Below are 18,529 nucleotides of genomic sequence, written 5' to 3'. Positions count from 1 at the left end.
TGTGTATAAAAAAACTACAAAATTCAAATTTTGATGATGAGAAGATCAGTGTGATTATTGCAAGTATGGCGAGGGAGTTGAGATAATTGCTTCCCTTTGAGATTGTAGCTGAGAAAAATAATAGTAATATTGTTGATCATATGCAAACTATGAAGCTAAAATTTTGTGTATTTTCTCTCAGTTATAAAAACAAGGTATCTGAGAAAGAGAATAAATTAGGATTAAATGTTATGTTGGAAAAAAAAACCCAGACTGTCCTATATTCTTCAAAATGAATATATTCTTTCCTCTAAAACTGCAAAGGTGTCCATCAAACCCATACAAAACAGCATTAGAAATGCAAGAGCAGGTGGTAGAAAAAGCATGGGATTCAGAGTCAGAGATCCAAATTCTAGTCTCAGACATTTGCAAAGTAAGTGGTTTTCGCCAAATCTCTTAAGTTCCCTGGGTTATAGTTTTCTTATCTGTAAAATAAAGTTAATTTAAAACAATTTCTATTTCTATAAAAAATAGAAGAGTGAATTGAAAATAGAAAGCTGATATATTTCATGTGAATTCTGGGTAACTGGGGAAAAAATGTTGAAATCCCTTGAATTAGATCACTTTAACTTTTATCGTTTTATGAATTATTCATGGAAAAGGCATGTAATCGGGGAATGGAGGTAGAGGCAACTTATTTTTGCATGGAATATAAAACATATCATATATTCTTTCCATATAGTGTCATTACAAATGATCTTTAAAAAGAAAAAACTTGTTTCAAACAGGTATTTGGTTTGCTTACAATAAGTAAAAAAGAAGAAAAGCATTTCAGTCTGTGAATGTGGGTATGTGTTGGATCCTTGAGACCAGAGAACTCTCCCTGAGAAGTGAGTGGATGCATTGTGAATTATAGTTTCTCATCCAAGAAGGTGGCCTTATTTAGTCTGGCCAGAATGTTCTCTCACCAGTCAGATCGCTTCCAAACTAAAAAGTGAGAATGTGCTTTGCTTTTTAATTGCTTCATTTTATTTTCTCTCATTTTCTATGGTCACTGTCTGTTGGGATATGGGTTCTTTCTGTGAAGAGTAAATTGAGGGAAGTTCTAGTACTTGACAAAAAAAACATTGAGTTTCATGCTAAGCTGTTTATTGGAAGTAATTAGGACCTAACAAGTAATTTTTAAAGTATCAGGAATACCACCCCTAAGCTTATTAAATTTTGGCTTATGACAGCAGGTGCTACACATAGGCTTCTTAAAAAGGGCTTTCTAGGGAACTCTGGCCAGCCCTGTTTGGGATCAACTGGTCTAGAAATCCTTTACGTATACCCTATAGAAGTCAGAGAAAATCTCATAACCCTCATGGGTTTCCCTCTTCCAACTCTAAAGTTTATATTTTGTGATTCACTCTGATATTCTATGATTTTTTACTAAAGTTTCACAGTTCGAATAAAATTAGTCACAAATGAACCAATGTCCATTTTTGTCTTTTTTACAATGGACCCTAAACCTAAGTTTATAACATAGGTAAAACTAAAAAGGAAATTATAACAACTCTTCACATCCTAGGAAGGATGCTCTTTTAGTATTAGGCCCCAGCAGAAACTTGTGGACAGTGTGAAGTGTTAATGAGTAGGTGGTCCTGTCACAAAGCTCCCCCCACATGTTTGTGTTTTATAATCCTGCCATTGTCCCCACTCCAATTTTATTTTATTTTATTTTTGTTACAGATGTTTCTCCTTTTCTACCCCATTGACACCCTCCTCCCCCCCCCCCCCCCGCCCCATCCCTGGCTTTGTTGTCCATGTCCATTGGTTATGCGTACATGCATATAAGTTCTATGGTTTATCTCTTCCCTCCCCCCACCACCCCCACTTCCCACTTCAATTTTAAAAGTCTACTCTGAGAGTAACGAATCCTGACTAACACAAACTGAGCTAATCAAAGTTAATCTTCTTTGGGGAATTCAAAACTTGAAAGGAGTTACTTGAGTTTGGGGTTCACTGTTGTAAAGTTACATAAGTGATACAACCCCACATACAACTCTACTGTGGGGAGCTGAGACCTTTCCTGTGTTTTTTTTCTTTCCAAGACTTGGTGGTTCAGTGATTCCTTCTGTTATGTGAGCTATTTCCAAAATATTTCTGCTAAAATCTGTGTGTTTGCACTTAAGCTTGACCTCTACTGGTGTAGGGAAAGGAATACAGCCCCAAGGAATACATTGTAAATAATGAATTAACTTCTCTCTTATGTGCTAGTTTTGTATCATCCTTGGGAGAATTAAGAAAAGACTATTCAAATCAGATGAGGGACCGGGGATGAAAAACGCTGAGCTAAACCGTGTTGATAATGTTTTCAACACCACTACAGTGAATGGGATAAGGGGAGGTTATGGAAAAGTCAATGTGTCATTAATAATAAGAAAAACTCCATCATCATTATGTGATAGACCCTCCTTTTTAAAAAATCTAAAAGTGTGGCATGACAGCATGAATATAACCATTGCAGAAGGAAACTCAGACTCTGCTACAGTTAGTTACCTGTAGTCAGATAGCACTGATCATAAAGTGGGAAACTGAACCCTGGGCTTCTGATTAATTCCAAATTAGCCGCACAAACCATGGCAAAGCACTATTTAGTATTGACTGATTCTTCTATACTTTTATTGGAGAAAGGTGTATAATCCCAAGTTAATTCATATAAACTTACAGTAAGTAATATCAGCTTTCTCTTAAAATATTTTATTATTCTAGGAATTGCATTTACATGGATAAATATCTTAGATTTGGGAGAAAAACATTAACTATATTCTTTTAACACTCCAGCCACATAGGATCAGAAAATCCGTTGAAGGTATTTTTTTGGAGAGCTAAGGAAGAAAGGTGATCAGAATAGAAAGTTTATTTCTTACAGAGTGTGACCAGAACATCTTTTCATGTCCCTTTGCTTTTCTCAATTTTTAAACCCTTACAGTTCAAGAAGTACTAGCTCTAGAAGCCCAAAGAGACAGAGGTTGCTATAAAAATCTCCTCTTAAAAGCAGCCACCATCAGAAATCTTGAAAGACATTTTAACTCTAGTATGTTGCCTGATTTTGATAGCAGGAAAGCAATAGAGTTTGGCACAGAATTGAGCCTCAGTAAATGTTTACTGAATGAATCAATGAAGCAGTGGCTCAATAAATCAAGAATGTTATAGAACCATAGAATTTAGAATTAAACACTGGAGATCACTTAGTCCAGCTATGTGACTTTGCTAGGGAAAAAATTAGACCCAATGGGGCTAAGTGGGGTGGCCAAGGTCAGAGAGCTGAAAAGTGGCTACATAGAAACCTGTGCTCAATTCTGAAGGTTTTTCCCTGAAAGAATAAAAAAAAATAAAATAAAAAGCACAAAAATTTCATGAAATCATTTTATAAATCACCTAGGTACAAACCTGTTTAAAAGAATAAACCATCAACGGAGATGTATTTTTCCTTCCTTTAGGTTATTTGCAGTATTTCCATTTCTTTCTAATTCCACGAACTTTGATTAACTAAAAATTTTCCTAGAATTAGGATGTTGGGCGTAATGATGTCATAGTTAATAAAGTTTGGTAAAAATATGATTTAAAAAAAAAACAAACTGCCGGATAATCCTTTAAATTGTAGTATTTATTTCAAGGAATGCTAATAATAACTGATAATTGCCCAGTATGAATTTATTTACATAATGGCACATTCAGAGAAATTTTCCTCATAGAATTATTGACAAAGTCTCCTGAAACCAAAGGATTTAAGTAACCTCCACTATAAAGAGAACCTCTAAAAACTGGCCACGTTATCTCCCCCAGCACCTACTAGAAGTCTGCAAAACTGACCCATTGACCATTCCTAACTCACTGTCCTCCTCCCCACCTCCCACCTTCCCTGTCTACCAAGCATTCAGGGACAGGGTGTAGGGGAAAAAGTCATTAGGTCATAGGCCCTGTGAAAATGTGCTGTTCAGTCCAGCCTGTGTGGCCTGGTGGTTTAGAGTCAACATATGCACCAAGAGGTCATCAGTTCAATTCCCAGTCAGGACACATGCCCAGGTTGTGGGCCAGATCTCCAGTGGTGGGCATGCAGGAGGTGGTCAATCAGTGTTCTCCCTCATCAATGTTTCTATCTCTCTCTCCCTCTCACTTCCTCTCTCTCTAAAATCAATAACGGAAAAAGAAGGAAAGAAAATGTACTGTTCAAGGAGAAGTGTGCTTCCTTTGTCCAGGCAAACTGGGGAGACTACTGTAGAGTCACATGTAGAGCCTGCGTGAGTGTACCCGCAGGAAGGGAAGGCCAGCAGTCTGCGTTTCTGATCCACGGCAGAGCACACCTCAGACTTGCTGCCCTGCCCATGCCCTTCTGCGGAGGGGAGAAGAGCTGGCAGAGTGTGAAGAGACAACAGGAGTATAGTCTGTACTCTCAACATTTGGCGTAGCCAGGATAACTAAGAATCTGTGGGTCAAGCAGACATTTTGTGTTGTCTGGGGCTTGAGCCATCTGGCCAGTATTACTCACAAGAAGGCCACTTGCTGGGTCAGGGGATTACAGTAGCCAGATGCTCTGGGATATTTTGTGAAGATTGACGCTGAAGGATGAAGGAGGTTGAGCCATCTGAATCTCTCTCTTTCCCTCTTTCTTTCTCTTCTCTCTCTCTCTCAAAATGCAAGAAGGGCTGAGACTTAAGGCTGGTGTTAAGATGTGTAGAACTAGACTTTATCCTCCACCTCTTCTTCAACTCTGACTATGAGGTAAGGGATACAATTTATATAAAATGTTAGGTTAAAGTTATAAGTTATCCTGTTTTTAATAACCAAAGTGACCAGAAATTTAGTGATTCTACCCAAGATATCATTAAGAGATGGAGAAAAAAAGAAAAGTAACAGTGCATGTTTAAAAGCAGTGGCTGAAGAAATACAATAAATCCATAAAAAATAATCCTCCGTGTCTGTATACCATGAGTAATGCCATGGGTTTTGACTCTTTAATAAATTACTATACATACATTATATTATTTAATTCTACCCTGTCAGATAGTTCCCGATGTCAGTGGCTCCATTTACTGCTGAAAAAAACTGAGATGTTAAGGTGACTATTGATCCAAGTACTCACCATATGAGAATGGGATTTTATTCCAGGTGTGTATGAATTCATAGTCTATTTATAACTTCATAAATGTTGGTCTTGTTACTACCAGTCTCAGTTGTCAGAATTTAATCTCCGCACAGAAGCCAGACTTACCTTTTTGAAATATAAATCAAGTCATGTCCACTCCCTCACCCCCAGGCTACAATATTCGAGTGGCTTTCCATTGTACATGGAATTTAATGGACAAAGCTAACCAAGATTGGGAGGGCCCTATCTAACCCAGCCTCAGATCTCATCCCATTCCACGTGGTCCCCATTTAACTGCTCTGTGTTCACTGGATTTTTCTCCTTTCAGGAAGTTGCGCTTTGAATTTGTTTATGTTTGGGACACACTTTGCCCATACCTTCCCACAAGTGGCTTGTCAGCATTCAGGTTGTCGTTTGTGTCATCTGCTGAGAGAGCTTTCTCATCACCTAAATCAAACACCTGCTGTCTCACTGGACCGTGCGTTTGCTCACCGTCACATACAACTGCTTACTTCTTTGCGGTTGTCTCCCCCTCACTACTCTAATGAGAGTGGAGACCCTGAGGCCTTGTGTACGGATGTATTTCTAATACCTAGAATAGTGTCTCCAAATTGTGGTTATCTTATGTATAATGTAAAATGCATGATGCCTCAATGAATATGAATCTCCCTCTCAATCACGGTTTCAGTCGTAGGTACCTCACATGTGTGTCTTTCAGATTCATTGTTCTTTCTGTCTTAAGAGGACAGGAAGGCGAGCCATGGGTTTCCAGTATCCCTTCTTCTCTTAGTGCAAAGAGTGGGATTCTCCCATGCAGAGGTTCCTAGTTTATACTGGTATTAGAGTATACTGACTGACTACTTTGCAACATTTCAATAACAAGTTAGCAATCCGAGAAAAATAAATAAGTGCAATAAAATTAAGCAAAACAAAAATCTTCGCTGCCTCCAAGTATAATTCTTCATGATATTTGTCGCATATTTATTTATTCCTATCTCTACATAAAACACTGGGGATGTTAAGATAAATTTAGTCCTTCCTTTTAAGAAATTGCCATTCTTGTTTTAAACGTAGTAGACTTTGACTTAGCAGTGTATGTGTTACCCATTGGCAGTTATTATTGACTTTAAAATGTTCCAAGTTCACTTAACTGTAGTAAGTAGAAATGTGCTGGCCCAGGTCCGTTAGTTTTCACTAAGTCATGTCACATCTAGATGCATGATGGTTTCTTTTCAGTTGGAGCAGTGGATGAACCCAGGTATTTCTAGAGAGACATAATGTAGTTTAATGAACCTCTTTAAGGATATTTACTGATCATGATGACTTGCTAGACTGTACTAGGAGTACTAAGTTCCCAACCCACAGAGAATTCTATTGTAATATTGCCTAAAGGTGAAACACATTGAAATAAGAATTCAGTGACTACCTCCAGTGATTTAATGGTGGAACTCTCTGCTGGAATGTAGATTCAATAGATCTGGACACATCTACACATGGATGAGATCTCTTCAATTCTTCTTCTTCTTCTTCTTTTTTTGTAGGCCTTGTTTTTATCCAAACAATAGATGCAATGTAGCTGATTTGAATGTCTACCTCTTTTATTTTATTTTATTATTTTTTTTAATCCTCACCCGAGGACATTTTTGCATTTATCTTCAGATAGAGTGGGAGGGAGAGAGGGGGAAGAGAGAGAGAGAAACATTTGATGCAAAAGAGACACATTGACTGGCTGCCACCCACACGACCCCAACCAGGGCTGAGGACAAACTGCAACTGAGGTACATGCCCTTAGCAGGAACCGAACCCAGGACTCTCTGGTCCACAGGCTGACATTCTAACCGTTGAGCCAAAACGGCCAGGGCTGAATGTTTACCTCTTATGAAAAGTGACATGATGTCAAAATATTTTGTTTTTAATCATTGATGAAGATGTGGTACACACACAAAAGCACTCCCTTACCATTCTTAGAAGGCATTCTAAATCACAGTAATCTAAAGTCTGATAAAACATAGGACTCTTATACTTCAGTGTGCATTTGAATCCCCTGGGATCTCCTTAAAACAGTCTCTGCACCAGTAAGTTGGAGAGAGTTCCTGGGGATAACATTTCTGACAAGCTCCAAGTGATGCTGATGATTCTGTTCTCCAGATCACACTCTGAGTAGCAGGTGTTCAGAGATCATATATATTTTTTAAAGCAGTTAGCTAACACTTTGCTCTTCTCTATGAAGTTCTCTACTCTGCTTTTGCCTTCCAATGTGTGACAACTTCTATATATTAAAAAAGTCACATTCTATAGTGTCTAATAGTTTACTCTATGGACAAAATATTTGGAGAGCTAAAATAATAGCTTTTTAGAATTAGAGGCACCCCAATTCTGATTCTAGGAAGAAAGCAGTGTTTTATAAATTAGCCACTCTTTGGAGCATGGTTATAGAGGCAAATTGTTCAGTATATATTGCACAGACCAGGGGGACAATAAGGTGATTTCATACAATTGCAATATTGCATACCTGCTTAATGCGAGAGCATTTGTTTATTACTTTCCCTGGGAATCATATGACCTGTGCAGAACTGACTGGTCACCAGCCCAGACAGGCACAGACTCCTCTTTGTTTCACAGCATCTAAAGTTACTTACAAAAATGCAAATTAGTTGCAAAAGAGAACTGGAACATTGTTGCACTAAAGTTTTGGACCATATCTTTTCTTTTTTTTTTTTTTTAGCTATGTTCAAGTTTAAGCTGCATTTAGTTTTTGGTCATGAATTAGAGGCTAATTTCGTGGCAATGTCTGAGAAATAAGTAAGAAATTGGAATCAAGAGGGCAAGGTTATATTGTGATTCTACTCCAATTAGTTATGTGACCATAACTTTATCTGTTGGGTCCTCAGTCTCTTTATGTAATAAATGAAGGCAGTAAACTAAGTAATATCTAAGTCTTATTTAGTTTTCATATTTAATGACCTCAAGAATATCATTTAAAGTGTATCTATTCTTTGGAGCTATCTGATGGATGTTTGGCAACTTATTTTCAGATTGGTTGCCTTGAGGTGTACCTAAATTGAAATAAAACCTTGAAGAATGAATATTTTATAAAATTTCTTACCTCAGATAATAGAAGTTAGCTTCAGAACTTACATAGGTTGAATCACATTTGGGAATTTGGGGATGTTTTACAACATTGTAGTAGGTACAACATCTAAGGAAAAAGTGACTACTTTTAAAGTAATGCGTTTTTTCCCCCTGTTGTAATCAATTGATTGTTTTAATTTCTAAACTACACAGGTTTGTGGAAAATAAAACAGTGCTGTTTTCTATTATACTTCTTAGGGACTGAAGATTTAACCTGATGTGATTTTCAATAGGCAGACTTTCTTTTTCTTTTTCCTACACATGCTTTATCCTTACAGTCAGAGAAGCCAGGCTTACTATTTAATTTAATAATGTAAACTTCTAGTGTGTACCTTTGTTTAGTCAAGGATGTTTTGGCAAAATATTTCTGTGTATTTGACTTCTAGAGTAGAAAAACAAATGAAGCCAGTCTTTACCTTAAATGTCTGTTTTTGTTTGTTTTTTTTACATGTTGATTTTAGTTTCTGGTTTGTGTTTGAACACAACCTTAAAATCACATGAATATACTAAAACCTGACAAAACTCTGTGATTCGGGCTTGTGTATATGAAAAGCACAGACATCAAGAACAATAATGTAGGCCCGTTTCTTGGCATAGGAAAATGGCCTGAAATTCTTCATGTATGCAGGGAGACTTCTGTCTACCCATAGTCATCCTTCCCTTAGTAAAGCCCTGTGAACTTGAAAGTTGTGGAAACAAAGCTAATTAATGAGATTTTACCCCATGCACATAGGAAGGGGCACTGTCCTGAGAATTAATTTCTCTGTGAATTTGGGAAGTCACTTAACCTCTCTTTGTCTAACATTCCCCTTTATAAATCAGAAAGCAGGGATACTTTGTGTTGAAAAGAATCCATTTGTTCAATCTAACATCCAAAGTTTGAACACCTTCTACCACACCCAACTAAATAGTTCAGTTATAGAAGGTTAAGTCCTTTCTGTGATAAGAAATCAGTTTTCTATCAAATGGAGTGCTCCATGTATGGATCGATCTGTTAGAAGGTATTTGTCATATTGAGAAATAGTTTCCTATAGCTTTTATGCTTTGATTCTATTTACACCCCTGAATTGATACAAAATGGAATTATTCTTCTGAAGGACATCTTTCCTGATATTTGGAGATGCTGCAATTTATACCTGAAGCCTTTCATCAGAGAGTTCTTTACGACGCCTCACATAGTCTAGAAGCCTTTTACCATCTTAGCAGGTATCTCCAAGCACATTCCAGCTTGCCCAGGTGGAAGTGTCAGTCAGGAGCTGGCCAGCACCAAAGTACAGGACCATCCCTCCCTCTTCTAGGTGCTCGCATGGATAGAACCCATGCTGACATGGACTTTTTGAGCACCTTGATCATGCTGATGATTCATGTTCTAAGTCTTCCACAGATTTTGCTTTGTTTCTGTTGTGTCTAGGGACTCATGTTTCCTGTATATTATTACTTGTTCAATTGGATGGTTTGGGACCAGAGGCTAGAACTCGGGTTTATTCCCATCAGATTTAACTTTGTTTAAGTCAGCTCATCCAGTCAGCTTTAGAAGAAATTATAGAATTCCAATTTTCTCAATGAAATTTCCCTCAGAAAATTAGAATCGTAAGAACTATGTATTTTTATCTAAGCTATTGGGGGGATGAAAATTGAATAGGACTACTATACAAGGTCACCCTATTAGGTCTCTTCCTTCAGTTTATAGCAACATAAAGTAAATTGATATAGAATATTAAATAAATACTCCACGTTTATTATTTAATTGTTTCTCTCATTCTATCATAACATTGTTATGATTAGTAATAGAGTCCCTTTATTTTAACATTGATCCATTGATCAATATACATTTAGATAGTCCTTCAAACCACTATAATTGCATCTATGCAGCCTAATGTATTTCTCTAAATTTTATGAGGTTATTTTGAAGAACAAATAATATTACTGGATATTACTATGCATTGAAAAGTGTTTAAATGCAACATAAGTAGTGTTATTACTATTGGTATTGTTTTAGTTTTTACTAATAAATGTCGCATTAACAGGAGTAGTGTCTTGCTGATCATCCATTAATCAGTAAGAAATCATTTTATCAGATTAATTTGTTTTGTTCTCAGTTATTCATATTATTTAAACTTTTTATTTAAATATAATACTAGGAAGTGCACATATCATAAGTATAGAGCTATATAAATTTTTGCACACCCATAACCAGCATCCAGATCAAGAGCAGAATTTTACTAGCACCCCAAAAGTTCTCCTCACTAGTACCCCCTCCATTTCTACCAAGGCTAGCCATTATCTTGACTTACAATAGCACAGATTAGTTTTACTTGGTTTTAAAGTTTTTATATATGTGAGATCATAAATATGTTCTCTTTTGTGCCTGGCTTTGTTTTTTGTTTGTTTGTTAGTTTTGTTTTTGTTTGGCTCGACATTAGTATTGTGATGTATCCATATTTTTGTAAGTAGCTCATATATTCTCATTGCTGTTTAATAATCCCTGTGTGACTATGCCCCCATTTATTTTTCCAATCTACGATTGATTGTGTTTCAGTAGTATTCCTTTTGGTATTATGAAGAGCACTACTCAAAACATTCTGATGTGTTTTTCTGATGATCTTTGTGTGCATTTTTGTCTGATATATACCTACAAGCAGAATTTCTGGATCGTAGGGTAGACATATGTTCAGCTTTAAAATATATTACCAAACAATTTCAAAAATTAGTTCCCACCAGTAATTTAAGAGAGTTTTAGTCACTCCACATCCTCACAAACACTTGATACTTTTTGTATTCTTCATTTTATTCATTGTAGTGGAATGCATCAATATTTTACCATGGTTTTATTTTTTATTTCCCTGAAGACTGATCAACAAAGTTGAACATTGCCCAGCCAGTGTGGCTCAGTGGTTGGGCATCAACCCATGCACCAAGACGTTCCAGTTCGATTCCCAGTCTGGGCGTATGCCGGGGTTGGGGCCCAAATCCCCAGTGGGGAGCATGCAGGAGGCAGCCAATCAATGTTTCTATCGCTCTCTCTCCCTCTCTCTTCCTCTCTCTAAAATCAATAAAGAAAAATAGAATAAAAATGAAGTTGAATATCTTTTCATACGTATGCCCTTGTATCATGGAGTGTCTGTTCAAGTATATTTTATTTGTTTTTCCTGTTGGTTTGTCTAGTCTTTTTTCTTATTGATTTATATAAATTATTTATGTATCCTGGATATAAATATTTGTTTTCAAATACATATATTGCTGTGGATCAAATTTCTTTTTGATGTTTATTTTAGCACATTTTAGAAGTGAACTAGATGTTTGGGGCTATATTTTCCAATGGGCATAAACCCATTCTTTAAGTGTTCAACAGTCAAGCATATACAACTCTTTATTGTGCTGCTATTTATATATGACATAGTACAAAACTTAGTGAACTATACAGTAACAAAGAAGAAAAGCATTGGAGAAAAGTCATATTATGGAAAGTGGAATCATTTATGTATTTGTGTTGTACACATCATTTTTTAAAAAGAACATTGTCTTATTTATGATGTTCTAAGGTAATGGCATATTCCACAGAGTGAATTTTTCCAAAATTGGTTGCATTTAAGGCAAATCTGAATTACCCATTTACCCAAATTTGAAATTAAACAATACAAAAGGAGTGATACTGTATTTTCATTTTTAAGTAAAAGGAATATCATAGTGTTAAAAGTCAATACATATGTTAAAAGCTTGCTGTTTAATGAATTGTGAACTCTGTTTAACATGACTTCCTTTGACTCTGCCATATTATCTGGCAAACGAATCTTTTGTCGCAATTCGTTCCCACTATGCAGAGTTGGAGTGATATCAGTTCACACAGATAAAATGCTACAGCCTTTTAACTAGACCAGTCCTCTTCAAGTCCCCTGACTTTGTAATTACCTAAAGGTAGTCAGGAGCTGAGTTCTAGCCCTGCTTCTGTCATTGGCCCACTTCCTGAATTTTATAATTCATTTAAACTAAATAGGCCACACTTTCTTAATAATAAAAATTGAAGGTTTGGGCTAGACGAAGGTCTCTCATACTCTCTGTGGCTCAGAGACCTGTTGTGAATATTCACTGGGGATGAGAATTTTGTGACTATCATATTCAGATAAGAGGATCACCATATATGATGTATGTACATGTATGTGAACCAGAATTCACTCGACTACCCATCATCTAATGATCAATTCAATGAGCAGAGAGAAATTAATTGAAAGAACTGGGGAGTGTTATTTTTATTGATCACGGTAACCATTTTCTAAGGACTGAGACCTTTATTACATGCAAAATTCCCACAGGACTGTATGGTGCCAAATAGTGCTTATTATAGTTGGTCAATTTGCATCTTGTCAGCAGTCTCCTCAACAGTGGATGTGAATTACTGTTTATTCACAGCTTTTTCAAAACCTGGAATTTTCTAATTAAAAAACATTTTTGGGTCAATTTTATGACCAAGAAATGATATCTGAAGATAGTTTGATTTATGCCTTTTCCTAAAAACTTGTAGGATTGAGGATCTTTTAACATAGGATATATATATATGTATATGTATATGTATATGTATATGTATATGTATATGTATATGTATATCTATATCTATGTAGATAGATACAGATATATTTTTTCTTTTTTTGAAAATGTTTTTTTTTTTTAATTTTTTTTGTTGTTGTTGTTGTTAGAGATGTTTCTCCATTTTTACCCCATTGGCTCCCCCCTCCCCCCTGCCCCACGCCCTGTCCCTGGCTTTGTTGTCTATGTCCATTGGTTATGCATACATGCATATAAGTTCTTTTATGAAACTACTATATAGTTCTTTTGCGATTTTCCTATTGTTAGATTTTTTAAAAAATATTGATTTATCAGAGTATTTTGTGTACCCTAAATTGTAGTCCTTTGTTGATTAATCTAGTATGAAAATATTTTCTCTCAATTTTCTTTAGATTCTTATTCCTTTTATGGTATTACTTTTATGAGTAGGCTTTCTTAATTTTAGTGTGATTGAATTTATCAACCTATTATTAGTGATTTTTAATGCCTGTTTAATAAATCCTTGTATACTTCAGTATCATAATTTCTTGTTTTATAAAAACTGTCAGCTTTGCATCACTGGTTTATATCCATAGTCAACGAAGAATTGATTTTTGTAAACAAAATAATGTAAAGAGCCATTTAACTTTATTCATATAGATAACCAGTTTTCCCAACATCATTTATTAATTTATGCTTTGCTTACTTATCTGGAGTGCTTGACTTGATATAAATCATTTTCATATATGTTTAAGATTATTTTTAGTTAGATTATCTTTATTCTCCCCTTTTGTGTGTGCTAATACATTACCTTAGTTATCATAATTTTCTAATAAATGTCCATCTTTAATTAGGAAAGTGTCTTTATTTTCTTACTCTGTCATATCTTGGCTATTTTAGGCTTAGTTTTTCCCATAGAGCTTATAGAATCAGCTTTTTATATTCATTTAAAAATTCATTGAGATTTATATTGAAAAATCATTGAAGCCGTATATCTATTTATATATTTAAAACATTGATTGTTCCCAGTACAATCTTTCTGAAATATCTTAAGACCAATAAACTTTAAAGATTGTTTTGATCTTTTAATTTTTATTTATTTTTAATCCTCATCCGAGGACCTTTTTCTGTTTATCTTCAGATAGAGTGAGAGGGAGAGGGAGAGAAATGGAGAGAGAGAGAAATATCCATTTGAGAGGGGTACATCGACTGGTTGCCTCTCGCATGACCCTGACCAGGGCCGAGCATGAACCACAACTGAGGTGCGTGCCCTTGGCCGGAATTGAACCCGTGACTCATTGATCCATGGGCCAACGCTCTACCACTGAGCCAAACAGGCCAGAGTTATTTTGATATTTTAATTTATACAATAATACTTAATAATATGATGTTATTTTTTCCCCCTGTGTATACTCTTTATAATGCTCATGTTTTTCTTGTCTTCCTCCATTAGCTAGGACTTCAAGTGTAGTGTGTTGATAATTATAGTGGGCTTCTTTGTTCTGTTTCTGACCTTAACAAAAATATTCTTGATTTCACAGTAAAGTATGACATATCCTATTTGTTTTAGATCATTTATCACATTTATCATATTAGGTAGGCAAGGAGAAAGATATCTACCATTTCTAGTGCCCACCAACTTTGCCAGATGCCTCTCTAGACATCTCCATTTATCCTGAAAGATTGTATCACTAACCATTTTAAGAAACTGAGATTTTAAAAGATACACAATTGCCCTCAGTGTAGTTAGACAGTGGCTGTGCTAGGATCTAAATTTATATTTTGGCTTGCTCCCCCCCCCCCCAAGTATATCAGAAATATTTAGCTGTGCTGGCTCCCAATATGAAGCCACTTGCCATATTGAACTAACCAGGGAAGCAGACACATGGCTGTAAACTTTAAGAGACAGAAATTAGGTTAGCATTGGTTCACTTCATTATCCTTGAAGACTAGTACTGCTTTAACACTTGGGAGGTGTTGAGCCAAGATTTTGAACGTATGAATGGGAAGGACCCTCCGTACTCTTTGGGTTGCCTTAGCTATGACTCAGGCTCAGAATGCGGTGGGTTTGCCCAGACCACTAGTCTTCACTAGTAGCTGACTACTAGGCAGTGACTGTTCTTCAGTGTCACACTCCTTTGAGAAAGTCCCTAGGTGCTCACTGTCTTACTTAGTGTCATGTGTTGGCTACTTATAGCCACCAATGTCACTTTCTACATCTAGGGAGTCAGGTAATTGGACCCTGGTGAGCTGAAACCTTGATATGAGCTCTTATGCAAAGACATGAGTTATTTGACTATGAAATGCAAAGAGCCCTGAAGTTAACACACACACACACACACACACACACACACACACACACTGTTGCCACCATTAGAGTGAGACTTCTTTTGGAATATGGACCCTCCACTGGGCATAGTAGTGATCCTATATTACCAGTGAAGTGAATTAAGATTCTTCAGTACCACTTGTAGTTACATGTTTATATTTTATCAGAAGCTGCTTCCAGACCATACCATCTCATTGTTCTTGGCACAATGCCATTATCACCCAGGATGTTGAGGGAGCTTTGGGCTCACCCTTTTCCTTTGGTTAAACTCATTTCATCAGTGGGAAAAGATGTTCTTTCCAAACAGCCACATTTCTGTTGGATCTCGCTTGTATCTTGTGGGATTCACATTTTTACTCCTAACTATGGTAAAGACCGAGATATATAGACAATTTTGAGACTTCATTTATATGCTATCCCCATGATGGTGCTTAAATTCCTACCAGTCTCATAGAAGCCAGCCCTGCCATCTGCTTGGTGGGATCAGGGAATGAGTCAACAACCCAGCTGACTCCATTACGTTTTCCGCCACTGCTCCCTTTATCCAGGGAGAAAACATGCATATGATCTATAGGAGATCTATTTGCTCCCAGACCAAATTCTAATTTTTTTTTTCTAGGCTTTCCCCTCACCAGATAATTTGTTATGGTTTCTCAGTGATGAACATGTTTGGTTCTTCACTGAGAAGATCTTTGAATATACATGTCTCACTGAAAATTAAAGTAATGCCTCCGATAGACAGGATGCTGCGAACACGGTGGCAGCCATTGTTGTCAGCAGAGCAGAACCATCCCAGATGCATTCACAGGACCCGATTCATGCCCTGCAGATACTGCAGGGCTACTTCTTTCTGATCAGAGCTCTTGTGGTTATACTTAAAAATTAATTGAATTTTCAAGAATGTCAGCTTCAGCCACCACAGCCAATGGCCCAATGGCTGAGGAGGTTTATTAAACAGTATATGCTGCCACCTACAGTACTGTTGGACTTTCTTTGACAGGGCTCTCGTCAGTCAGGAATGTTGATTAGCCTAAGAGTTCATTTGTAGACTGGTTCTTTTGTGTTGCGATCTGCTGATTTACATATTATATTGCTTTACTTATGCACGTATGTATCTGTTTTCCTCTAGGAAAAGAAGAATATATTGCCACGTTCAAGGGATCTGAATACTTCTGCTACGACTTGTCTCAAAACCCCATTCAAAGCAGCAGCGATGAAATAACTCTATCCTTTAAAACCCTTCAAAGGAATGGACTGATGCTTCACACTGGGAAGTCAGCTGATTATGTCAATCTTGCCCTGAAAAATGGAGCTGTCTCTCTGGTCATTAATTTGGGATCAGGGGCCTTTGAAGCACTAGTGGAGCCCGTGAATGGGAAGTTTAATGATAATGCCTGGCATGATGTGAAAGTCACCAGAAATCTGCGTCAGGTAACAGCGCAGTGGATAAGAGAGTAACTGGCTTTGTTTCTCGCTACAGCTGTGTGTGTGGTACTTGAAAACCCTAACAACATGACGTAGGGCTCCTCAGAGTCGCTTACACATTAGCAGTTTTTTTTTTTTTCTTTTGAGATGAATCTTCCTGCCATACTTGAGCAGGGGCATATCTAGAAAGTTCTGGGGGCCCAAAGGCTATTTTGATGCAGCGACATATGATAATTTCCCAGAGGGCTGCAAGGATATCTCTGCGACCTGCCCTTCCTGTGATGTGTGTGATTTTGTTGTGTTTTTATTTTATTTTTTTTTATTTTGTTTGATTTTAAATTATAGTTTTCATGGTGATCATTTGGAAGCATGCACATTGGGGTCATTAAATCACAGTTCCTTTTTTGTAGTCAATAAACATGTGTTTGTGACTTGGGATTATATTGATCCCTACTTCCTTCCCACCCCCACCTGTGAAACGGGGACAAGAAAACTTCCTGAGGGGGAAAGTGACTCTGGGAGTTTACATATCTCCCGAAGAGTCTGTTTATAAAGATATTTTTATTTTTAGCACAGACACTTTAAATTAAACCCCAAATGACTCCAGAAAGGCCAGTTTACATTCTAGGTGCCCATTTCTATTTAATTGCATTTAAAAAAAAATCTTGCAAAAGTCTATGTACTAGGAAAATATCAATTCTTTAGTAAATCTATGGGTCCACATATACTGTATGTTTTTAACTGAGACATATTATTACACCATATATATGTGTGTATACATATATATACATATACACATATATATATAAATATATATCAGAGATGAAAGTAAGTAGATTGTCCTTATTTATTGAACATGATAAGTTGATAAGTTTTGGTTATTATTTGAAATTTAATTAAATTACAATGTACCATTTTGTGAAGTGTTGACAGTGACTAATTTTTCTGCAGTACATGCTGATCTCAGAACTAATATCCTTAACATATGTGTTGTTTCTCTGAACAGTTGCAGAATGACCGGATTGTCTCTGGTTCTCCTTTACTAAAACAGCCCTCTCTCTGAGCTGTTAACTGTCTAACCTTTTCTTTCCCACTTCCGAAAGGCTTAACCTACCCAAGGTAGAGAAGCAAAGGTGGATTTTAAGAGTGCAGATACAGTCTAGCTAAGGCAGACAAGTAAAGCGGAAGGATTCTCGAGACTCCCCCAAAGACCTTTCAGAGGCCTGACTGGCGTGGGAGGGGCCCTGCATGCATCACACCTGTCTCGGGAGATGGTAGCCCACCATCAGGACAGCTATAGAACACGAATTTCCGACAAGTCTGTCTCTTTGGTTTTCCTTTTTTATTTCTTCTCTCAGATACTCACCAAGAGACCGGAGGCTCATTTGAGAGAAGCACAGAAGGAAGGGTGGGGCTTGAGGAGCCCACTTTCTAGATTTGCCTTTGCTCAGGTTACAAACCAAACTACGAATTGGTAGCTCAAAGGAAACCGTAGTTGTACAGCCGGGGTGCATGTGTGGCAGGACAGATTAAAAATAAATCCATTCTACTCATTTTGTGTGTCAGGATCTTTGCTTTGTTTCATTGCAGTAAACTGTGACCCTAAAGTCCATCAATATGACCGAAGGAAGTTTTGGAGTTGAGAAGGAGTCCTTGTATGCTGTAAAATTGAGTAGTAGGGCAATGCCAACCATTCTTATAAATTTGCTGGGTCTGGGGAGGGCCAGGGCGGGGGAGGGGTCACTTATGGGCTTAGCGCAGCAGTGGTCAGCTGATGAGCTTTAGGCCTTTGAATCCCTTTTAAACTTTCTAAATGTCTGTCAGATATACGCAGGGAGACAAAGGGAACATTGCCATATGTCTGTTTCTGTCTCGTAGCAAGTTATGAACAATACTGGCAGGAAAAATATTACCTCTGTGGGAGGCCTATTTGTTAGTCTGCTTTTTTCTTGTAAAGTTTTTTTGCCCTTTTTCTATGTTACTAACATGCTTAA

At 36.9% G+C, this 18,529-nt stretch overlaps 1 protein-coding gene across 15 annotated transcripts in view; it reads left to right on the top strand.

Moving 5' to 3' along the window:
* NRXN1 (neurexin 1) overlaps positions 1-18,529 on the top strand; it is a 1,071,251-nt gene that overhangs the window by 383,955 nt on the left and 668,767 nt on the right. For all 15 annotated transcript variants that reach the window (XM_036262501.1, XM_036262500.1, XM_036262498.1 and 12 more), the window contains one exon: positions 16,240-16,541. In XM_036262501.1, coding sequence (XP_036118394.1) covers positions 16,240-16,541 — 302 coding nt within the window. The remainder of the gene's footprint in view (positions 1-16,239; positions 16,542-18,529) is intronic.

This window comes from Molossus molossus, unplaced genomic scaffold, assembly GCF_014108415.1.
Source record: "Molossus molossus isolate mMolMol1 unplaced genomic scaffold, mMolMol1.p scaffold_m16_p_15, whole genome shotgun sequence".
NCBI classification, from domain to species: domain Eukaryota; kingdom Metazoa; phylum Chordata; class Mammalia; order Chiroptera; family Molossidae; genus Molossus; species Molossus molossus.
This window is presented reverse-complemented; position numbering and strand designations above follow the sequence as displayed.